Source organism: Oncorhynchus gorbuscha, linkage group LG01, assembly GCF_021184085.1.
Source record: "Oncorhynchus gorbuscha isolate QuinsamMale2020 ecotype Even-year linkage group LG01, OgorEven_v1.0, whole genome shotgun sequence".
Lineage (NCBI taxonomy): Eukaryota > Metazoa > Chordata > Actinopteri > Salmoniformes > Salmonidae > Oncorhynchus > Oncorhynchus gorbuscha.
The window spans coordinates 77,593,841-77,618,628 of NC_060173.1; the positions used below are offsets into that span (position 1 = coordinate 77,593,841).

The 24,788-nt window shown below is 42.7% G+C and overlaps 1 protein-coding gene across 2 annotated transcripts in view; it reads left to right on the forward strand.

Annotated features, from left to right (window-relative positions):
* scn1laa (sodium channel, voltage-gated, type I-like, alpha) overlaps positions 1 to 18,095 on the forward strand; it is a 50,197-nt gene extending 32,102 nt beyond the window's left edge. For both annotated transcript variants that reach the window (XM_046360810.1, XM_046360801.1), the window contains 11 exons: positions 9 to 506; positions 6,852 to 6,984; positions 7,185 to 7,339; positions 8,110 to 8,283; positions 8,510 to 8,632; positions 9,918 to 10,187; positions 10,357 to 10,410; positions 12,551 to 12,688; positions 12,836 to 12,940; positions 14,641 to 14,911; positions 15,005 to 18,095. In XM_046360810.1, coding sequence (XP_046216766.1) covers positions 9 to 506; positions 6,852 to 6,984; positions 7,185 to 7,339; positions 8,110 to 8,283; positions 8,510 to 8,632; positions 9,918 to 10,187; positions 10,357 to 10,410; positions 12,551 to 12,688; positions 12,836 to 12,940; positions 14,641 to 14,911; positions 15,005 to 16,170 — 3,087 coding nt within the window. In that variant the 3' untranslated portion in view covers positions 16,171 to 18,095. The remainder of the gene's footprint in view (positions 1 to 8; positions 507 to 6,851; positions 6,985 to 7,184; positions 7,340 to 8,109; positions 8,284 to 8,509; positions 8,633 to 9,917; positions 10,188 to 10,356; positions 10,411 to 12,550; positions 12,689 to 12,835; positions 12,941 to 14,640; positions 14,912 to 15,004) is intronic.
* Positions 18,096 to 24,788: the final 6,693 nt, after the last annotated feature.

Sequence of the window (24,788 nt, forward strand, 5' to 3'; positions counted from 1 at the left end):
TGTGGCAGGTCCTGAATCTGTTCCTGGCCTTGCTGCTGAGCTCGTTCAGTGCTGATAACCTGGCGGCCACGGATGATGACAGCGAGATGAACAATCTGACGGTGGCCATAGACCGCATCCACCAGGGCGTCGCCTTCGTCAAGGCCTTGGTGCGCCGCTCTTTCCAAAGCATCTGTCTGAGGAAGAAGAAGAGGAGCCTGAACGAGGACACGACCCTGGATGACCTCCACAAAACCATGGGGACCAACTGGAACTCCAACCACACCACTGTGGAGATCATGAAAGACCCCGATTGCATAAAGGATGGCAATGGCGCCACCAGTGGGTTGGGAGTGGGGGTGTGCAGCAATGCAGCAGGGAAGTACATAATGAATGACAACACTGACTATATGCCATTCATCCACAACGCCAGCCTGACCGTCACAGTGCCCATCGCTGTGGGAGAGTCGGACCTCAACACTGAGGACTTCAGCAGCGATTCCTCGGACATAGAGGAAAGCAAAGAGGTGAGCATGATTCTATGTGGAACAATATGGAAGTAGTTCACAGTCTCAGATTCTTATACATAGTTTGAAATCAAGTGATGATCTAGGTTAAGGATTTGAAAAATGGACAGCGACGTTATGAGCTTTAAAAAAAGTTATGCAAATCTGCTTGTTTTCTGTTGTTTGTACACATTATCTAAAAAATGTACATTAGAATGACTCATTAGAGATTATTGCACTGATGTAGTATCTGAAAATCAGAGGAGGCTGGTGGGGGTGAACTATAGGAGGACGGACTCATTGGAATGTAAAAAATGGAAAGGAGTCAAACGTGGTTTCCATTCCATTACAGCCATTACAATGAGCCCATCCTCCTATGTCTCCTCCCACCAGCCTCCTCTACTGCAAATTGTGACAGCCAGAGGTAAAATGTAAGTGTGCTAAAATAGTGTGCTTGTTTGGCACATTAGAGCTTATAAAGAGGGGATTGCTGGCCTGCCACCTACTGTTCACTCACTGGGGTGTTAATCAATTGTAGGTTAGGTAGGTAGAACAGCTGCAGTGATTCATATGTACCAGGGAGCTAACATAAACACTCTCGGGGCTGTATTTTAACAAACCTAACGCAATGGTGAATCTTTGTATAGGTTTGGGGGGGAGGGGGTGTCAGTAATATTTTGGGCTGTTTTCACAACCGGAATTAGTAGCAGCTAGCGGTGGCGCGAAAGGGTTGGGTTTTGATGAAGAAAAAATAAGTTGTAGGTGTGTCAAGGCTTGAACCCTAATTGCCCAATCAGAACGTGCTCCATGGCTAAATATGTGGTTACTTCAGGATGTGTTTTTATGGTATTTTATGTATTGCGTTGTCATCAACTCCAATTCCGATGTTAGTCTGCTATTGCCTAATTTGTTAAATAACCTACGGAAACAAAATAACCCATCTTTGCTACATGTTTGCAGTCGACGTTGTAAGAAGCCTAATTACATGGCTTCAACATGGAAATATATTGTTCAGTTGCATTATGTCTGCCATGTCTGAGCCATGGAATTACCAAAAGTTGTCAAGAAACAATATTAAATTCACTATTGATAAGGCTTCAAAAGAGTCAACAATTCTATCAAATTCTAATCAAGACAAAACAACAACTTGTTTTAAATACTGGAGGTTATGTCTAAATACTGGAGGTTATGTCTAAATACTGGAGGTTATGTCTAAATACTGGAGGTTATGTCTAAATACTGGAGGTTATGTCTAAATACTGGAGGTTATGTCTAAATACTGGAGGTTATGTCTAAATACTGGAGGTTATGTCTAAATACCGGAGGTTATGTCTAAATACTGGAGGTTATGTCTAAATACCGGAGGTTATGTCTAAATACCGGAGGTTATGTCTAAATACCGGAGGTTATGTCTAAATACCGGAGGTTATGTCTAAATACCGGAGGTTATGTCTAAATACCGGAGGTTATGTCTAAATACCGGAGGTTATGTCTAAATACCGGAGGTTATGTCTAAATACAGTTACAGGCACCATAATGTCTCCCCATGTGCAAATAATATTAAGGCAACTCAGACAATGGAGGCGTTTATGCACATCCAACTCTCCACAGACTCTGGACAAAGAACCAATATTAAGAGAATGTCCACTGACCGTTATGCTGCTCCCAAATATAATGCTTTATAAACATTAACACTTCTCCAGATATAGCAGACTGCCCCTAAATTGCATTGCATGTGAGCTGGACGTTCACCATGAAGCCAGGATGGTGAATTCAAAATTGTTATTTGTTACATGAGCCGGATTAGTTTTTAAATAAAATTAAACAGAAAACAAGATGTCAATTTTTTTTTCAAACAACAACAATAGTTGTAAATAGCTCGGGGTCAGAAGCGTGATATCATAAAATCGACAGGATAAAAAAAGACAATGTATTGCTGTTGAACCAGCCTTCGCTATAGCCTACACTCTTAGGAAAAACGTTTCCAAAAGGGTTTTCGGTTGTCCCCATAGGAGAACCCGTTTTGATTCCAGGTAGAACACTTTTTGGGTTCCGTGTAGAACCCTCTGTAGAAAGGGATGCATATGGAACCCAAAAGGGTTCTTTCTGGAACCAAAAAGGGTCCTTCAAAGGGTTCTTCTATGGGGAAAGCCGAATAACTCTTTTAGGTTCTAGATAGAACTTTCTTTTCTAAGAATGTATAGGCCTAGGTTAAGGGTAGCCTATTGAGGGCTTGGTTTTCAATCATATGAAATGGAAAACAAGCAATTGTTATCGGAAAATAAACACAAGGGTCACCAGCATTATCTGATTTCTCGTTGCATGATGGGCATATGGCCCAAAACGGGAGCTGGCTAAAATATTCTACACAATAATACATAGATAACGAAAAAGGTGATGTCCGCTCACTGTTTTACTGCTCCCAAACTTGACCTTTTAATAATAAAGCTTTGATGACGCAGATGTATTTCAAAGCAGTCTCACGAGCCAGAAGCTTTTTGAGATAGATTGTGTTTCCATGCCATTACCAACCGCATTAACGTTAAGACCTGTTTTTTTTCTGGTCTTAAATCTCTCGATTTGCGCTGCATGAAATGATCACTTAAAAAAAAAAATCCTGGGGACACCAAATCAAATCAAATCAAATCAAATCAAATGTATTTATATAGCCCTTCGTACATCAGCTGATATCTCAAAGTGCTGTACAGAAACCCAGCCTAAAACCCCAAACAGCAAGTAATGCAGGTGTAGAAGCACGGTGGCTAGGAAAAACTCCCTAGAAAGGCCAAAACCTAGGAGGAAACCTAGAGAGGAACCAGGCTATGTGGGGTGGCCAGTCCTCTTCTGGCTGTGCCGGGTGGAGATTATAACAGAACATGGCCAAGATGTTCATATGTTCATAAATGACCAGCATGGTCGAATAATAACAAGGCAGAACAGTTGAAACTGGAGCGGCAGCACAGTCAGGTGGACCGGGGACAGCAAGGAGTCATCATGTCAGGTAGTCCTGGGGCACGGTCCTAGGGCTCAGGTCCTCCGAGAGAGAGACAGAAAGAGAGAATTAGAGAGAGCATATGTGGGGTGGCCCGTCCTCTTCTGGCTGTGCCGGGTGGAGATTATAACAGAACATGGCCAAGATGTTCAAATGTTCATAAATGACCAGCATGATCGAATAATAGTAAGGCAGAACAGTTGAAACTGGAGCAGCAGCATGGCCAGGTGGACTGGGGACAGCAAGGAGTCATCATGTCAGGTAGTCCTGGGGCATGGTCCTAGGGCTCAGGTCCTCCGAGAGAGAGAGAGAAAGAAAGGAGAGAATTAGACACTTAGTCCCTCCAAGACGCTTATCACAGTCCGAGATCATTTACCGACATGTGAGTCGAGGTCATTTCGCAGATCTCATGTTCGGCTTGGGCCATTAGTGATTACTTTGACATGTTCCTGTGAGCCTCCGATGTCTCTGCGGCTTTCGGTTTCACGTTCTGGCCGAACGGAGCCGGAGACGAAAAGAACATGAGCGATGGATGAAGACCGATTCAGATGTTGGTCTGTGGTGTGGTCCTCTGCGGATACATTTGCTGTGTCCGATGAGTAGAACGTTCCATTGCCGTGGTCATGCTGGCGCACTTAACCCACGCCACATGGCAAGCCAAGTATGATGCATGTGACATTATGGATCCTTATACAACAACACTTTAATGAGGAGAGGCCACAGAGACAAGGGAATCCTCGTCTTCAGATGACACGATGTGCCATTTAAATCGAAGTGCTCTGCAGCTACATCCTCCTCTTTAGGGAGCTTTATTGCATGGAGTTGTAAAAAGGCCCATTTCGGGCTCTCACTTTCCCCGAGAACATGGTGCAAACTTGAGTGCCAACTGTCAATTAGTATCTGTGGTATCATTGCAGTCAGACAATCATAAAATGTCACTGTGTTCCAGTTTTATTTTGCTGACGTTGTTGTACTGTGCTGTTTGTGCTGTTATGGTAGTGTACTTCCTATTTCTCGTTGAACAATAATGACTGTTGGAAATTTGGTGAGATTGTATTTCCTTCACTTGTAAATGTACTTTTTGAGACGTTAATATGTGACTAACTTGCTTTGCTCCCAGACAAGGTAGCATGTGGCACAGTAACTTACCACACTTAACCCCATTTGTTATTGCAGCTGTTTCACAGACGCTCTCAAGGTTTTCAATGAGAGGAGACTTGTAAGACCACTTTATTGTACATAACACTAACCGTGGAGATTGCCTATTCCATTTACCAACAAAGAACAATCTTTTTGTTAGATTGATCATCTATGTTTGTTTCTGCTTGATCATACTTTACTCCCTACTTCATTTTTATATACGTTCAGCAGCCGTTCTGATGCTGCCAACCCTGATTGTTTTAAGGCTTCTTTGCAATGCTTTATTTTTTATGAATGAGCAAAACCACCATTTTCATCCACAGATCAACCCATGATTGTTATTAGTTTTGTCCCTTTAGTTTGGTTTAGTTTTTTGGAGGGCGGATCTTTCAGCAGCCAGAGATCACCTGGAACGTGACAAATTTGACTTATATGCTGTAGAGTAATGGGTTTTTTAATGGTCAAAAATGTATTGGAGGAATGGTTCACAGCCCGAACATTTACTATGGCATTTTCATTTGGCAAATATGATGCATAATGGAATGACGAAAGCAGGTGATTACAAATGCTTGTTTTTAAGAGGACCATTCTTATTTCAATCAGCTGGGTTTCTAAAAAAATGAATGTTGTTGCTAGTAGGCATACCGTTATTAATGGTAGTGCAGGTAAGAATACCGGACATATTATACTCAGGGGAAAAAAAGAGTTACAAAAGGGTTATTTGGCTGTCCCCATAGAAGAACCCTTTTTGGTTCTAGGTATTCTACCTGAAACCAAAAAGGGTTCTTCAAAGAGTTCTCCTATGGGGACAGCTGAAGAACCATTTTAGGTTCTAGATAGCATTTTTCAAAGCGTGTACTTACAGTAGCGACTAATTTCAAAGCGCGTAGTTATAGTAGCGACTAATTATATTTGACTTCGGTACCTGGATAAGTTCAAGTCCAAAAGAGGTGCAACTTCTTGAGCTACCAACAGATAGTAGAGTATACTGTATGTGGAAATGAGAAGATATCGTAGTGCCTACAATAGTACCTAAATTGAAGGTCAAACACCTGTGTGATTGCGGTAGCGTAGTCAAACGGAGTATTCCCAGCGCATATATCGTCGTAGCATGCTTACATCATTCACCATTCTGCATTAGCTGGGTCCCATGACAGCTCAGTGCTACTGTACTCCCCAGAAAGGCATTAACGCAAGGCTGCTCTCAGTTCAAGGCGGTTGGAAGACACACCTAGTAGAAAGATACAAAGTGCTCGAGGAGAGACGCTGAATAAGCTTAATTATTGGAAAAACTGGAACATCTTTGAACATTGTCAACAGTATTAGATGCTTGACATCATTGCATGGGGAGGCTGCTATTCCTTGTAATCCAGCACACCTCTCCTAAAATCAGCTTTCCAAATCAAACCACATTTTATTGGTCACATCCACATGGTTGGCAGATGCTAGTCCTCTAGTTCTTACACTGTATTTGGAAATGTTCTAAGCGCTCAGTGTTCTATTCTATATTCTATTAATTGTTTCCCCAGTATGATCACATTACTCTCTCAAGTTACCTTGTCTCGGGTGTTTAATGCGTGATCAGGTGGTTCTAATCTGACACGAGCCTGGAATGCGGACTCCTTAATGCCTGTCTTGGTTAAAGTGCACAACACTGTTATATCTGCTGTTAAGCTAATGCAGGCTGCCCTCTTCTTGAAATGACTACGGCTTGTCTACTGCTTAGCAACTGGACATATGTGTTTTCATGTCAATGAGGAAAATGTGAAGGGGAAAAGACCAGTTTGTTTGGGTCAAAAAGTCCTGGACATGAAAATACTGGAGCACACATGTTCTATAATTTAGATCACAGGCTTGGTTCAAGCATACACTTTTAGAGAACGCATGCCATAATGACTCAAGTGAAATCATTTTTACCTACAGACCTTTTATTAAGATACAAAAATATATTTCAACAGCGCTTATGCATGTGTTAGCCTGCAATTTGACTTCCCAAACTATACGTGTCTCATCTTCTAAGTCTGTAGGTAATTTTGATTGATTCTGCATGAAATGATATACAACTCTAGACAAAGAGACAGACCCTGTGAGCTTACATATGGCAGTACCCTTGCATCACTGGGTGACCCATTGTAATGAGGCTCAGTATGTCAGCTCCCGGGCAGATGCTAGTGTCCCAGGGCCTGTCATGGGTGTGCTGTGCTAATGTTGCTCTGGCTTGGCTCCCTTTGCAGCAGCTATCTGAAGACCATCCGCTGAGCTCCTCAGAGGGCAGTACAGTGGACATTAGGCCCCCAGGAGAGGGAGAGGGCTCGGTGGGCATGGAGCCTGAGGAGTCCATGGAACCTGAAGGCTGCTTCACTGATGGTGAGAGATACAATAGTCTAGGTCTCAGGATGTGGGTATCATCTTTTGCATAACAGCTTCAGGCATAACAAGCTGGAACCCAGAAATAGAATGGATAAGAAACTAGAACCACAAGACACACATTCTTTGGGGGGGGGGGGGGGGGGGTAAGTTGAATTGTAACATCTGTTCCAATGAACTTACATGCTGTCTGCTTTCAGGATGTGTCCGCAGATTCCAATGCTGCCAAGTGAACGTTGATGAGGCCAAGTGGAAGATGTGGTGGACGTTGAGAAAAACTTGTTTCAGGATAGTGGAGCACAACTGGTTTGAGAGCTTTATCATCTTCATGATCCTGCTCAGCAGTGGAGCGCTGGTAAGTGGGGAAGTAAGGAATCGGGGGAAGGATCTGAGAGTATGGCAGAGAGGGGCTGGCAAAGTATTCTTTTTTTAAACATTTGATTTCACCTTTATTTAACCAGGTAGGCTAGTTGAGAACAAGTTCTCATTTGCAACTGCGACCTGGCCAAGATAAAGCAAAGCAGTTCGACACATACAACAACAACGAGTTACACATGGAATAAACAAACATACAATCAATAATACAGTAGCAAAATCTATATACAACGTGTGCAAATGAGGTAGGATAAGAGAGGTAAAGGCAATAAATAGGCCATGGTGGCAAAGTAATTACAATATAGCAATTAAACACTGGAATGGTAGGATGTGCAGGGGATGAATGTGCAAGTTGAGATACTTGGGTGCAAAGGAGCAAGATAAATAAATAAATACAGTATGGGGATGAGGTGGATTGGATGGGCTATTTACAGATGGGCTATTTACAGATGGGCTATGTACAGGTGCAGTGATCTGTGAGCTGCTCTGACAGCAAATTCAGCGAATGACAGCAAATTCTCCTCCATTGTCTGACCCTTATGAAAAACTACAAAGGAGTAGAAATGCAGTACCACATGCAGCTGCTCTGTTGTTCAACGGGCTCAGTATTGTGTCATTGAGAATTCTGTGATCGCTTGACACAGAAATAACTGGCAACAGATCTGACGAGGCAGCAGCTACTACCCTAGAGTGTGAGATTACTGTGGTGTATAGGACGGGATCATCTGATTTGAGTGTGTTTACATCAAGGCATTTGAGGACATCTACATCGAAAAGAGGAAGACCATTAAGACGGTGTTGGAGTTTGCAGACAAAGTCTTCACTCACATCTTCATCCTGGAGATGTTGCTGAAGTGGGTGGCCTATGGATTCGCCAAATACTTTACCAACGCTTGGTGCTGGCTGGACTTCCTCATTGTCGACGTAGGTCTTCTTTTGAAACGACCCTTTCACTTGCATAAAATATATGTAGTCTGGCAATGTTCACAATTAGCTGGTTTTGAGACATTGCCTTGACGTTTCAATGTAGAAATGCTACTGCCGTGTAGCTAAGAAGATGGAGTGACTTAATTTCCTGGTTTAAAACTATTGTTTGAGGCCTGTGCCAGCCAGTCCTTCGTCTCTTCTCATGGAGTCATTGTGTTTACAGGTGTCTCTTGTCAGCCTTGTGGCCAACGCCCTGGGCTACGCTGAGCTGAGTGCCATCAAGTCCCTGAGGACTCTACGAGCACTGAGGCCCCTGAGAGCACTGTCCCGCTTCGAGGGCATGAGGGTAAGAGTCATCAGACCAGAGCCCTGTCCTGTTGCTTCACCGTGCATATCATCACAGCCTTTTACCAGCGTGACATCAGCGCCCTGCATGGGCACAGAGCTCTGTAGTCAAACTAAGGTCCACTGCAACCCAACAGCTGGAGAATGTAAAGTTCACTCACTCCATGCATGTTTATTTAGAGTTACCTTCCCTCTCCTATTCCTCATTTTCCAGCTAAATGTGTTTTCAGCAGGGTTGTGGTCAATTCCATTTGAATTCCAGTCAATTCAGAAAGTTAACCAAACTCCAATTCCAAATTTGTCTCATTTAAAAAGCATTGAAGAGAATTGGAATTTCAGTGTACTTACTGATTGACTGGAATCGACCCCAACCCTGGTTTTCAGGATGAGAGTTTCCGTCAGTCCCACTGGCAGGCCATGTGCACTCATCAGAGGATGTCAGAGTTATTGAAAACGAATCAATAAGGCGCGGAATAACGCATTCACTTTACTTAAACAAAATGTGAACAAACGGAAGTCTTGGAGGCTACTGCACTTAACCATCTTAAAAATGTGTGGTACTCTCACTGGAATGTATATTTTACGGTGCAATACAAGCTCTAACCAGGGGTTTGGATGCTTATGTCATATGTGCAGGATGGGTGTCGACTGCTATAATCAATGTAGCTCTTATCGATCAGATTCTCGCATGTTGTGGTTGGCTAGATTTCCACCAGTACTGTGACGATGGTCTCTCCTCACGTGGTTGTCACTGAATTCTCCCATCTGTATGACTGACTTCTCATTGCTTCGCTGGCTCTATATTGATGTTCTCTGAAACGGTACTGTGTTTGGATGTGTCTTGCTGCAGGGGGACTGCCTTTAATGTGAACACTACTTGTGTGTTTGTATTTTTATTTACAGTAAACAAATTATGTGACTTCATCCTGCCTCTACAAGGTTTTTTCTATTTCGTTTTTTCCCCACTGTAGCCTAAATGTGATTCACTAAAATGTAACCATAGCCTACAGTATCTCCTTTACAGATACACTCCCCCACTCCCCCGTTCTTTCCTTTGCTTCTCACCTTGCTGTTGTCATTGTTGTTAATAAGCTGTGGTGTTAGTGATTCTTGTGTTGAGTTTTGACTGATGTGTACACTGCCATTTAAACACTTTACTCGTGTGTTTTCCTAATTTCACCATCACCAAAGTCAACAAGTATTTCTTGTCAGTTCTGAAAATGACCCAATGAGATATCGTCTATGCTCTTACATCTGAGACTGAGGCCGTGTGTGAATCCTTACAGGTGGTGGTCAACGCTCTGCTCGGAGCCATCCCCTCCATCTTCAATGTGCTGCTGGTCTGCCTCATCTTCTGGCTCATCTTCAGCATCATGGGCGTTAACCTGTTTGCAGGGAAATACTACCATTGTGTCAACATCACCACACAGGAGCGCTTCAAAGTTAGAGACGTAGCTAACAAGACAGAATGTTTGGCTTTGGAAGGTGCCTACTGGAAGAATGTCAAGATCAACTTTGATAACGTGGGAGCAGGCTATCTGGCACTGTTACAAGTGGTGAGCTGCTCTCTCTCATATCACCAGAAATATTTTATTGATAGAGACTGGACCTACGTCAAAGGTTTTGTACCAATTCCGTGTGGGCAGGTGAGTTGTGTGAGGGCGATGTACTACTGAACTAGTGTCTTAACTACTAAGTAATAACATTTTCCTTACTTTCTCTGAGGCTACATTCAAAGGCTGGATGGACATCATGTATGCAGCTGTGGACTCTCGCAATGTAAGTATTTTCAGGAATACCTTTCACAAGGTATTTCAGGCTAATGGCTGATTGTGTTTGCACATTTTCAATGTATATATCATAGTGTTGTTGTTTGTATGATATTGTTAATTAGGTGACAATACCTGAGAAGTTGGTGTTTGAATGATATATTGGCATGGGATGAAGTCGAGTACCGGCAAACCATGCCAATAGCAAACACCGGCTTCGAGGGCATTATCACTTTTATACAACGGGTTACCAACATATTCAAATACTGATTGACATATTTAGATTAATTTATTCAAACAATTTCATCCTTCCACAAGATATTGTCCCAACACAAATCTAGGGTTGCTATCCAAACCAGCTGGTCGTTCGTTCTATCGGTTCGGTTGCTAGAGACGCGACCATGTCGTTCGTTCTAAATGTTCCATACTGGCTGGCAACATTCTTATCCCCTGCTTGCTAGCTAGCCAACTACGTCTAACTTACAGTCACTTCAAAAATTGCAGCCAGAATAACAACAAAGTAGCTGCATTTGCATTTGATTAAGCTGTTTTCTAGAGACATTTATTTGGATACAGCCATAACAATGATCTAATTTCCCATGGCATAGAAAATATTCTCACTCATCAGGACACTGTTGTTCAGAGGAGCTCGCCAACAACACAGCTAACACAATCACTTCAAACTGAAGCTGGAAAGACCAGTTGCAATTAGTTTTGTTTGACCTTTTATCAATTGACATGTCTTTGTACACTGCATTCGGAAAGTTTTCAGACCCCTTGACTTTTTCCACATTTTGTTACGTTACAGCCTTATTCAAAAATGTATACAATTGTTTTGTTTTTCCCTCATCAATCTACACACAATACCCCATAATGACAAAGCAAAAATGTTTTTTTTATAAATTCTTTCAAATGTATAAAAAAATTACATCTGGAATATAACATTTAATATAAGTATTCAGGCCCTTTACTCAGTAATTTGTTGAAGCACCTTTGGCAGCGATTGAAGCCTCAAGTCTTCTTGGATATGATGCTACAATCTTCGATGGGAAGCGTTGCTGCACAGCTATTTTCAGGTCTCTCCAGAGATGTTTGATCAGGTTCATCTGGGCTCTGACTGGGCCACTCAAGGACATTCAGAGACTTGTCCCGAAGTCACTCCTGCGTTGTCTTGGCTTTGTGCTTAGGGGCGTTGTCCTGTTAGAAGGTGAACCTTCACCCCAGTCTGAGGTCCTGAGCGCTCTGGAGCAGGTGTTCATCAAGGAGGTACCATTGTCTACGGACAATTCCTTCGACCTCATGGCTTAATTTTTGCTAGACAAATGCGGGACCTATATATATATATATATACAGGTGTGTGCCTTTCCAAATCATGTCCAAACAATTGAATTTACCACAGGTGGACTCCAAGTTGTAGAAATATCTCAATGATGATCAATGGAAACAGGATGCAGCTGAGCTTAATTTTGAATCATATAGCAAATATTCTGAATGCTTATGTAAATAAGGTATTTCTGTTTTTTATTTTTAATAAACTTGCAAAGATTTCTAAAAATCTGTTTTCACTTTGTCATTATGGGTTATTGTGTGTAGATTAATGAGGATTTGTTTTATTTAATCAATTTTAGAAGACGGCTGTAACATAACAAAATGTGGAAAAGGTCAAGTGGTCTGAATACTTTCTGAATGCACTGTATTTATTCATAAAAATTATACCAGCTGATTCATGATTTCGACTGGCTGAGAAACGCTGCCTGCTTGTCTGTCTGTCTCGTCCCGGCTCTCAACACATTCATTACTATGGGAGAGCTGGAGATAGAATTTGAATATTGAAACAATGTTGCAAATGTTGGAGAGACAGACAACAAGGTTTATACAAATCTCTGCTGTTGAAAACTAAATGTTAGTCTAAAAGAAATGTGAGATAATGTCTAGATGCTTTTTATAGTGGAGATCAAGTTTATAAAGTTCCTGGCTGGACTGATGGGACGGTGCAGTCAGATGGAACAGAGTAAATAGGCATTTTAACGTCATAGGTTTAGCCAGTGGTAACTTGGGGAATAGACACCGGTTGGATTACGGTTTTAACCAATCAGCATTAAGGATTAGAATTCTATAATGTATGGTAATACTATGCTATTCTATTACAGTTGGAAGATCAACCCGACTATGAAGTTAATCTGTACATGTATATGTACTTTGTGGTATTCATCATATTTGGATCCTTCTTTACACTCAACCTCTTCATTGGTGTCATTATAGACAACTTCAATCAGCAAAAGAAAAAGATAAGTATTTTGTGTTGTAGTAATCAAGCAATGATACGTGCATACATTTTCTCTGATTTAAGGTATTGATGATTTTCTCCCCTCAATAATGGACTAGAAATGTATAAGAGCTGCAGGAATTTAACTAGGTTTGTCTTGCCTCTTTACTTTGGAGGTCAAGACATCTTCATGACAGAGGAACAGAAGAAATACTACAATGCTATGAAGAAGCTTGGCTCAAAGAAACCCCAAAAGCCTATCCCAAGGCCAGCGGTAAGGTCATGCAGCCTGGTCTCAAAGCCATACGAATATACAATACGTATTTTTCTGCACCTCTAAGACGTATGGTATGTACTAATGGTCTAGTTTAGACAGAAACTAAAGATGGGAGGTTGGTGGTAGTATACCATCTGGCAATCCAAAGGTTGCATGTTCGAGTTGAGTCAGGGACAAGTGTAGCATTTTACCTTCCCCGTCCCCTAACCCTTTTTCTAGTTTCACAGTTTTCTAACCTTTTACATTTTTCTCCTAATCTTTGTTGTTTTAGTTCTCATAACCTTTTTACGTAAATTATCCTAACATTTGTTGTTAGTTCTTCCAACTATCACGTTTCAGGTAAGACCCAAATACAGACTGTGTTGAAATAACTATGTTTATTACAGCAACAGCGGCAGGCAAACGACAGGTCAAGGCAGGCAGGGGTCGATAATCTAGAGTAGTGGCAAAGCCACAGGACGGCAGGCAGGCTCAGGGTCAGCTTCAGGTAGAGGTAGGTAATCCAGAGTAGGAGCAAAGCCACAGGACGGCAGGCAGGCTCAGGGTCAGCTTCAGGTAGAGGTAGGTAATCCAGAGTAGGAGCAAAGCCACAGGACGGCAGGCAGGCTCAGGGTCAGCTTCAGGTAGAGGTAGGTAATCCAGAGTAGGAGCAAAGCCACAGGACGGCAGGCAGGCTCAGGGTCAGCTTCAGGTAGAGGTAGGTAATCCAGAGTAGGAGCAAAGCCACAGGACGGCAGGCAGGCTCAGGGTCAGCTTCAGGTAGAGGTAGGTAATCCAGAGTAGGAGCAAAGCCACAGGACGGCAGGCAGGCTCAGGGTCAGCTTCAGGTAGAGGTAGGTAATCCAGAGTAGGAGCAAAGCCACAGGACGGCGGGCAGGCTCAGGGTCAGCTTCAGGTAGAGGTAGGTAATCCAGAGTAGGAGCAAAGACACAGGACGGCAGTCAGGGTCAGGTCAGGCAGAGGTAGGTAATCCAGAGTAGGGGCAAAGGCACAGGACAGCAGGCAGGGTCAGGGGCAGGCAGTGTGGTCAGGCAGGCGGGCTCAGAGACAGGACAGGCAAAGGTCAAAACCAGGTGAGTGAGAAAAGCGAGACTGGGGAAAAGCAGGAGCTGAGACAAAACGCTGGTTGACTTGACAAACAAGACGAATTGGCAACAGACAAAGAACACAAGTACAAGTATAAGTACCCAGGGGATAATGGGGAAGATGGGCAACACCTGGAGAGGGGTAAAGACAAGGGCAGTTGAAACAGATCAAGGCGTGACACCAACCACCAATGTAAATTCTCCCCGAAATGCTCCTTTGTTGTTATAATGCAACAAGTAAACCTGGTTTTCAGAGAAAGATGTATAATGCTATAAGTCCTCCAAGTGATTGATAAGTTCATTCAATTAGTATGCTATTGTACGACCGGGTAAGACGTATGATACTATACGTCCTATAATTTGTATGATATTGTACGACCACTATTCCATTAATTATGTAAGCTAACATAACATAATATATCATATTATATCACATATCATATCATATATATCATACCAATTGGAGGGAACAAATGAACACCAAACCCAAATCCTATGAACTGCCCTGAGAACAGGTTGGGTCATATCACTCTTTAACTTATTCATTATTTCGTGAACCTCTATGTCTACTTCCTGGTTTTTCAGAATGCTTCTTTCTTATGTTTCCTCCAGAACAAGTTTCAAGGATATGTCTTTGATTTCATTACAAAGCAAGCTTTCGACATTGTCATCATGATTCTCATATGCCTTAATATGGTCACCATGATGGTGGAGACGGACGACCAGACGGACGACATGGATGGAATTCTCTATAAGATCAACCTGGTGTTTATTGTCATGTTTACCGGAGAGTGTATTCTGAAGATGTTCTCACTCCGCCAATACTACTTCACCATTGGGTGGAATGTATTTGACTTTATTGTTGTTATCCTGTCGATAATTGGTAAGATTTGTCACCTATTTCCATAGTTGTAATACTGCAATTTGACGGTCTGCTTTGGGGATTATTACGTGTAATTCTTCTCTGTCCTTTCAGGTATGTTTCTGTCTGAACTGATAGAGAAGTACTTTGTTTCACCAACCTTATTCCGAGTCATTCGACTGGCCCGGATTGGTCGCATCCTTCGCCTCATCAAGAGTGCCAAGGGAATCCGTACACTCTTGTTTGCTTTGATGATGTCACTTCCTGCCTTGTTCAATATTGGTCTCCTGCTCTTCTTAGTGATGTTTATCTATGCCATCTTTGGAATGTCAAACTTTGCATACGTCAGGAAGGAGTCTGGGATTGATGACATGTTCAACTTTGAGACATTTGGCAACAGCATGATTTGCCTGTTCCAGATCACCACGTCAGCTGGCTGGGATGGCCTGCTGGCACCCATCCTAAACAAGAGAGAGCCAGACTGTGACAGTCGAAAAGAGCACCCAGGCAGCAAGTACAAGGGGGGAGACTGTGGGAATCCCCCTGTAGCCATTATCTTCTTTGTGAGCTACATCATAATCTGTTTCCTCATTGTGGTCAACATGTACATTGCTGTCATCCTGGAGAACTTCAGTGTGGCCACTGAGGAGAGCGCTGAGCCCCTGAGCGAGGATGACTTTGAGATGTTCTACGAGGTCTGGGAGAAGTTTGATGCACGGGCCACCCAGTTCATGGAGTATGAGAAGCTGTCTGACTTCGCTGATGCCTTGGACCCCCCGCTACGCATTTCTAAGCCCAACAAGATCCAGTTGATCTACATGGATTTGCCCATGGTGAGTGGGGAGCGCATCCACTGCCTGGACATCCTGTTTGCCTTCACCAAGCGCGTCCTGGGTGAGGGCGAAGGCTTGGACATCCTCCGTGGTCAAATGGAGGAGCGCTTTATGGCCTCCAACCCCTCCAAGGTGTCCTACGAACCAATCACCACCACGCTACGGCGTAAACAAGAGGACATGTCTGCCCTGATAATTCAGAGAGCTTTCAGACGATATCTGCTCAGACGTATTGTTAAACGGGCCTCTGCCATGTACAAAGAGAAGATGCTCCTTGATAAAGAGGTTCTCGTCATAGACAAATTTAACGAGATCTCCACCTCAGACAGAACTGACATGACATACTCCACAGGCTCTCCCCCATCATACGACAGTGTCACAAAACCAGAGAAAAACAAATATGAAAAAGTCAAGAGAGAGAAGGAGGTGAAGAAGAAAAAGAAGTGAGCGGATGTTGGGGAGATGCAACGTAGACGTCTCATTTCGTGACAAATTGTTTACAGCCTTTTGAAGGTGACTAATGTGTCAAGTGGACCTTCTTCTTTGGCGTGGATACCTAATGCCAAACTGACAACGCTTACTTGAGTCTAAATGAAAGGTTGGCGTCTTTTAACTAGGTAGTGACTCACATTCTTAGGCTGTCAGGTGACCCATTGTTCAGATCAATATTTTTTTTTTAAATAGCTGCCCGCCGACAGGTAGAAAAATGTGTTATGGGTGTTGTTCCGATCGGAAACATTTAGTTATGTTGTGCCCTGTAACTTCCCTTGCAGCCGGTACTACCAAGGCTGCATCCAGTGTCTTGCATTATAGCTGCCATATGATTTACTGACTTCTTTTTCTTACAGAATCTTGTTTTTAATCATAGGTTGATTGTGTGACTGTACTTTTTTGTAAACAGTTTTTTTTTCTGCAAAAAGAGGAGTTTCATTTATTGCTTTAATGGTAGTCTTGTTCACTTTAAATGTTCATGCGACTTGACTACTCACGGCGAGCATTATTGCTGCAGTGCAGTTAGGGGGATTTCTGCAGTTCGATCTAAATGTAGACCTGCATGAAGGCACTAAATTGTTTTTCATACTCTGATGAATCGGCAACATTATTACATGTTTACTCACACTATTATAAATCAACAAGAACATGTCTCCAGAGCATACATGTCTCCAGAGCATACAGTCCAAATACCATTACCACCAATGATCATCCACAGTCAGTTTCAGAACAATAACATGGGCTATAATGCCAAACGCCATCTAGTAACACATACTTAGTTTTCCTGCGTTCATTCATCAGAATCTACCGTACTATACAGAATACATGAATCTTTACAGCTGGTTCACAGAGTTGATACCCATAGTATTCATTATCCATCTCTTCTGTCCAGCTTGTACCTCCATGGCTTCAAACACATGTCTATCTTGCCTTTTGTCTTCACAGTGGTGGATGCTAAAACGAGCCAACGTCCCCTGCACAGTATAGTTGTGTAAGTCACCAAGCCTCTGACAAGAGAAACACTGTATTCTGTAACACATGTGCTCATCACATTCTAGCGTCATGACTTTTTTTTGCCACTGCAACATCACTGGTCAGTGCTAGAAAACGTCCTTGTCTTTTTACCAAATCCAAGTTCATTTGTGTGCACCTTTCCTTCCTCACTTCCCAAATAGTTTTCCATTGTTATTGATGTATCTGTATGTACACATTCTATAATATATTAAATATACAAACATATTTGATATATTAGGTGGTAGTTTTCATGTATAATGGAATATATGAAGTTGTTAGTGTTATTTAGTACATATAAATGTATATATTGCGCTCTGCATTCTCTGCTCTATATGGCAGACAGACCAGAGTATGATGCATCCTGCTGAGGCTGTGAGGTGATTGTGTTTAGATTTCACTCAATGTCTATATAAATACTGTAATATAATACTTTTTCTTTGTACTATATAACCCCTTTGTAAACAATTTTGCTACACAATATGGCTACACTGTCTGCACCATAGCCACTTTAGTTATTTCAGCTTCACTGCACTTTTTCATTCTGAAACTCCCCATGTGATCTCGTGAAGGGGAAGTGGACTTCTCGTTTCGATTTTTGCCATTTTTTTATCATGTGTCATTTGTAAACTGTGGTCACAGCTTACCTCACATGCTTTATCATAATAAATATCTAAGATGGAACGTCAGGTTCAGGGAATTCTGAATGTGATTGTCTCAAGGCTAGTGTGACTGCACACGTCTTCGATTGTTTCCTGCATTTGTTTACATTTGTATAGTTATTCAATTCTTCAGGATGTTACTTTTGCCAGCTGTTCACTCTGTATAATATGTCACAAGTATCTGTAATTAAAATGTTATAAAGTATACATTTATAGGAGTATATTTCGCATGTAATAAAAAACATTCATTATATAATACATTTATACACAATTCATGTTTTGATTACATAACAGTTAATACAGCCCGTCTTTTACATGCATAATGCTTGTAGTGAATGAGTAAACTGCATGCAAGATATTGCTATAACCCATCCCATTGAAAAGCTAAATGAATAAAGAGTGAATGCATATCTGTAAAATATTAATTTATTCCATTGCACGTATTTATGACTATTAATTTACAACTTTGCCCACTATTTACATTTTAGTCATCTAGCAGACGCCATCGATACATTACATCAACATACTCTATACATACATTGTTATCCCAGTTACCAGTGTGGTTTTGCACACTAAACAAATGTTTTCAAAGCAGTGGCCAGTGAGTTAAATGAATTCTTCCAAGGCCCTGGAGTTTTTTTCGTGTCAGGGAACAATTTTTTCTTGATTATGTGACCTGACCAGTAAACACTATAAATCCATCATGCTAATATGTAGTTGCCTATGGTGTTCCAGAAATATAGCCTCACATGTCGCTAAACGGAAGTCTTTTTTTAAGCATTTGTATTCAGTATATCCTGACCATTACACTGCATTTCACAACACTAAATACAGTACGTCATAATATATTAAAGATTTAAAACAAATGACTTATCCTGTTGAGAAACAATATCCCAAGTTTAAATATAGTAATACAATAATGTACATACACTTAAGGGTTAAAAAAAATGTTTTTTTGTTGTTGTTGTGGACAATTCAAGGAGTTGGTCTGATGTGATGTCATCAATCTTCCCCTTTACTTGTGCTATGATATGACTTAAGGCGCTAGCATGCTTCAGTTCTGCTGGCCTAGTCAAACCCCGTTAGCTGAACTGAACGAGGGTGCTCATATACTACCGTTAAAAGACATTCGCTTGAAAAACGAGAAAATAGCAGCAATACTACTGTTTGTCCATTTTGAGATGCCGTAGACAGTATACACTTCCTCAAAATAGTCAGAATTAATCTAAGATAACTCAAGAAATCTGTCATTAATTTAGACTTTTTTTGCTGAAGAGATCTTAGTCCTACAATTTTATATCTAAGATGTTTGGTGCAGTATTTTTCAATATAAAAATAGCATGAAAATTAGTCGTCTCGTTGAATGACAACAAAAACTTTATTGAAGAATCCCTATTGTTGACAAATCACCGACAAAGGGGGGTAGACTTCGGCTCTGAACTTCGGCTTGCCTTCAGATTCTTTTGGTGTGTGGCTAAACAGCCAAAACAGTCTTCCACGAAGTCCAAAACGTACAAAAACGTCACACATGCAGAAACTCTACCGAACTCTTTCAGCTGTAAAGCATGCCTTTACAGTACCTGGACCACCTAACGTTTTTGAGATAATGCCTTTTGCTAAATAAATCAGGTGTTAGAATGAGGTGAAAAGGAGACTGGAGTGCCACTTTAATCATGGCTTGATTTCACTGGACATAACATGTGCATTGGAATTAATTACAGTAGGTGGACTACCAAGACAATTACACAATGCCAATCCAGCCATCTATTATATAGAACAAGAGCTATAACAACCATTATCCATCTCTCACAATCACCTTCCATCTGCATGCATTGGCAATTGCTGTGGATGTTGCTGAACCATGTGCTGTTACCACTCCTCATTAATGTCACCAAAGGCACATGGTTACTGAATCTACTCCTGACATGACTAACCCAAGAAACGTAAATGCATGTACAGTATTGCAGTATGCATAAAAAAATGGTATTACTGTATTGTATGCACTTTAGTAGGATGATTGAGAGCTGAACCTAAATCCCAAAGCTCTGAATGATCGATATGAGTTAAGCGCAATCATTCATATATGTAGGGCATCTTGATTTCATTATTTCATATTTTTTTGGTACTCTATTCCTCTTTTTCCCCCTGTGTACTTCAGAGGAGAAATGTTTGTCCATCGTTTGTTATCTTCCATCGGCAGCGTTCCAGCAACATTTTTTAGCTATTTACAATCCACATTGCTGTATTTACACAGGAATTTTAGGTGCATCTTAATAAGCTTTACAGCAGTGTTCAAAGTCTGGTTTCTTCCCCTAGTGACGTCTTGGGAGAACTGCAGTGCGGACAGCCAAAAATAACGTTTATTTTTTAAATATTTTTTTTACCCCCTTTTCTCCCCAATTTCGATCTTATCTCATCGCTGCAACTCCCCAACAGGCTAGGGAGGCGAAGGTCGAGTCATGCGTCCTCCGAAACATGACCCACCAAACCGCGCTTCTTAACACCCGCCCACTTAACCCGAAAGCCAGCCACACCAGTGTGTCCCAGGAAACACTGCTCAACTGACAACAGAGGCCAGCCTGCAGGCTACAAGTAGTCGCTAGAATGCGATGAGCCAAGAAAAGCACCCCCTGGGCCAAACAATACCCTAACCCGGACGACGCTGGGCCAGTGGTGCGCCGCCCTATGGGACTCCCAATCATGGCCTGTTGTGATACAGACGAGTGTAACCGATGTGAAATGGCTAGCTAGTTAGCCGGGTGTGCGCTAATAGCGTTTCAATCGGTGACGTCACTCGCTCTGAGACCTTGAAGTAGTTGTTCCCCTTGCTCTGCAAGGGCTGCGGCTTTTGTGGAGAGATGAGTAACGATGCTTCGAGGGTGGCTGTTGTCGATGTGTGCAGAGGGTCCCTGGTTCGAGCCCAGGTAGGGGCGAGGAGAGGGACGGAAGCTAAACTGTTACATTGATGCTGTTGACCCGGAACACTGGTGAAATGGCTAGCTAGTTAGCGGTGGTGCGCACTAATAGCATTTCAATCGGTGACATCACTCGCTCTGAGACCTTGAAGTAATTGTTCCCCTTGCTCTGCAAGGGCCAAGGCTTTTGTGGCGAGGAGAGGGATGGAAGATAAACTTTTACACTAGGATGGAACTCGGGTCTGTAGTGACGCCTCAAGCAGTGCGTTAGACCGCTGCGCCACTGGGGAGACCCTTAAATAAAAGTGTTTTATAAAAAAAATTGGAACAAAAGATTAAGAGTACAGATTATTGTTGTGGGACTGTATACAAATGTTTTTGAGAAAGATAATTAGAAACAAAATTATTGTGTAAAAGTTTCATTTTGATGAAAAAAAAAGCTCAACGTACAGATTTTAAGGTTGTGTCTTTAGATTTGGGGTGGGGTCGCGAGAAATTCTTGCGAATAAAGTGGTGTCCCCAGAAATTTGTGCTAAATAAATGGGGTCCCCGCTGAAAAAGTTTGAATACTACTGCTTTACAGCATACTGTTTCATTTTCAATATATTCCAAACAAAATATGAACATAATACAATATTCAGCTGGAATACATTTTCAGGTTGAACTATCTGTATGCTGATGTGTGACTACCTTGTACCTGTCATAGTTCAATGCAGTCTTAGATTTTAGTGAACAAAATTCTGGATATGAATTGATATTAGTAAATTCTAAACTAAATTCTATACTGTTGGGTATCAATGGGTATCAAGTAGTATGATTTTCTTCCCCTTGAATAGCATAACTCTTCCTCAACTCTATGATGTACTGTTCTTGAATGGAAAATGATAAAGTTATTTTTCACAAGATTCAGTTTCGTTATACATTTTATTTTTGTCTGTCATTTTTTCCGTAACTGGTGTAAATGTCTTGCATGCACTCGGGTTTCACATTGCTTTAGGCCAACAGCAACTCTGCTACCAAAATCAGAGCTATATTTCAACACCTGAGAGTTCATCAGAGATACAGTAGCAGCTGAGGTCTATGCTGAGAGGTCAGGGCTGACTGTCCCTGTTTAACCTGTTTAAGGCTTTGGGGTGAATGAATAGTGGTGGAGCCAGGTACACTAGTAGGAATGGCAGCTGAGCCTCTGTCTCTAGAGACAGTCAATGCCAGCCAGTGGCAGTCGGTGCCGTTTAAGAATAGCATGGCCTTATTATAGGTTTAGGCTACTACGTGATACTCAAATGTTCCCTATACGCATCATGAGGTTGCTGCAACCTAATCAAATCAAATTGTATTTGTCACATATGGTCATGATCGTGGTAGTGAGGAGATCAAAGCGCAGCGTGATGTGAATACATCTTTTTTAATGAAAGACGAAAAAACACTAAGTACACTAAACAAACAAACAAAACGTGACCGCTATCAAATCTGAGTGCAAACATGCAACATCACATAGACAATAACCCACAAACCCAAACTGGAAAAAGGCAACCTAAATAGGTTCCCCAATCAGGGACAACGATAAACAGCTGCCTCTGATTGGGAACCAAACCAGGCCACCATAGACCTACAATATGCCTATACCTAGACACACACACCTAGACATACAAAACCCTAGATGAGACAAAACACAAATACCACCCTCGTCACACCCTGACCTAACCAAAATAAATAAAGAAAACAAAGAATACTCGGGTCAGGGCGTGACAGTACCCCCCCACAAAGGTGCGGACTCCGGCCACAAAAACCTAATCAAAAGGAGAGGGTCCGGGTTGGGCTTTTTCACGGCGACGGCTCGGGTGCGGGACGTGGACCCCGCTCTACCTCAGTCTTGGCCCACTTAGGTGGTGCCTCTGGGGCCCACAGCGGGCCCTGGACTGAAGATCATTGTAGAGAGCGCCACTGGACGGAAAGGCACCTCTGGACTGAGGAGCGGCTCTGGCCACTCCGGACAGGAGGCAGATTCCAGCATCGCCGGCGTGACAGGCGGCTCTGGCAGCTCCTGGTTGGCTGACGGCTCTGGCAGCTCCTGGCTGGCTGACGGCTCTGGCAGCTCCTGGCTGGCTGACGGCTCTGGCCGCTCCTGGCTGGCTGGCGGCTCTGGCCGGTCCTGGCTGGCTGACGGCTCTGGCAGGTCCTGGCTGGCTGATGGCTCTGGCAGCTCCAAGCTGACTGCCAGCTCCAAGCTGACTGACGGCTCCTGGCTGACTGGCGGCTCTGGCGGCTCCTGGCTGACTGGCGGCTCTGGCGGCACCTGGCTGACTGGCGGCTCTGGTGGCTTCTGGCTGGCTGGCTGACGGCTCTGGCGGCTCCTGGCTGGCTGACGGCTCTGGCAGCTCCTGGCTGGCTGATGGCTCTGGCAGCTCCAAGCTGACTGACAGCTCTGGCAGCTCCTGGCTGACTGACGGCTCTGGCAGCTCCTGGCTGACTGACGGCTCAGGATAGACTGGCGGCTCTGACGGCTCAGGACAGACTGGTGGCTCTAGCGGCTCAGGACAGACGGGAGACTCTGGCGGCTCAGGACAGACGGGAGACTCTGGTGGCACAGGACAGACGGGAGACTCTGGCGGCTCAGGACAGGAGGAAGGCTCTGGCAGCGTTTAGCAGATGTTATTTTGGGTGTAGCGAAATGCTTGTGTTTCTAGCTCCAACAGTGCAGTAATATCTAACAATTCACAACAATACACACAATACACACAACCTAAAAGTAAAATAATGGAATTAAGGAATATATGAATATTAGTACGAGCAATGTCAGAGTGGCATAGACTAAATACAGTAGAATAGAATACATATTAGATGAGTAAAGAAAAATATGTAAACATTATTAAAGTGACTAGTTTACCATGATTAAAATGGCCAGTGATTTCAAGTCTATGTATATGGGGCAGCCTAGTGATGGCTATTTAACAGTCTGATGGCCTTGAGATAGAAGCTGTTTTTTAGTCTCTTGGTCCCTGCTTTGATGCACCTGTACTGATCTCGCCTTCTGGGTGATAGCGGGGGGAACAGGCATAGGTGGTTATTGTCCTTGATGATCTTTTTGGCCATCCTGTGACATCGGATGCTGTAGGTGTCCTGGAGGGCAGATAGTTTGCCCCCAATGACGTGTTGGGCAAACCACGCCACCCTCTGGAGTGCCCTGTGGTTGTGGCAGGTGCAGTTTCCGTACCAGGCGGTGATACAGCCCTACAGGATGCCCTCAATTGTGCATCTGTAAAAATTGTGAGGGTTTTAGGTGCCAAGCCAAATTTCTTCAGCCTCCTGAGGTTAAAGAGGCACTGTGGAATCTGCGGAATGAACACACCCCTGATCAAGCGTAAACACAGTAAACACTTTCATAGCATCCACGTTGTATTCCTTCTCGCATCTATGAGCTCTCCTCCTTTCACGTTTTGCCCTTTGTTTGTGAGCTTCAATGCACAACACATCAATTGTATGTGACCAGGTGAAAAACGTTACAAGCCAAACCATATCATAACCGCTACACACAGCCTACATCGTCATCACCATATTAGCTGAAGTAACGTCCTAGCAACATAGGTAATAGAACTAACGCGTTAAGAAACCCACTACAATTATGCAGGGTGTTTGAGAGGCAAAACTAGCTAACTGCATTTTCTAGCTAAGTAAGTGAAACTGAATGTTTTAAAAAGTCATTCTTTCTATCTCTCTCTTGCTTCTCCTTCATTTTTGTCAGGACCCGGTTACGAACCCGGGTCTCCGGAGTGAGAAACAGTCACTAAACCAACTGAGCCACGAATAGTCAGCAGAACCCAGAAGATGGGGCAGACACAACAGTACTTGAGACGGTGTATTTAATGAAGTAAAAAGTGAAGTTCTTCAGGAAAACATGTAACTCCACAACCTCAAAAGGAATTCCACAAGAACAATGGTAATCCTCCAAGACAAAAAGGTAAATCCACAAGGTGGAAGGTATAGC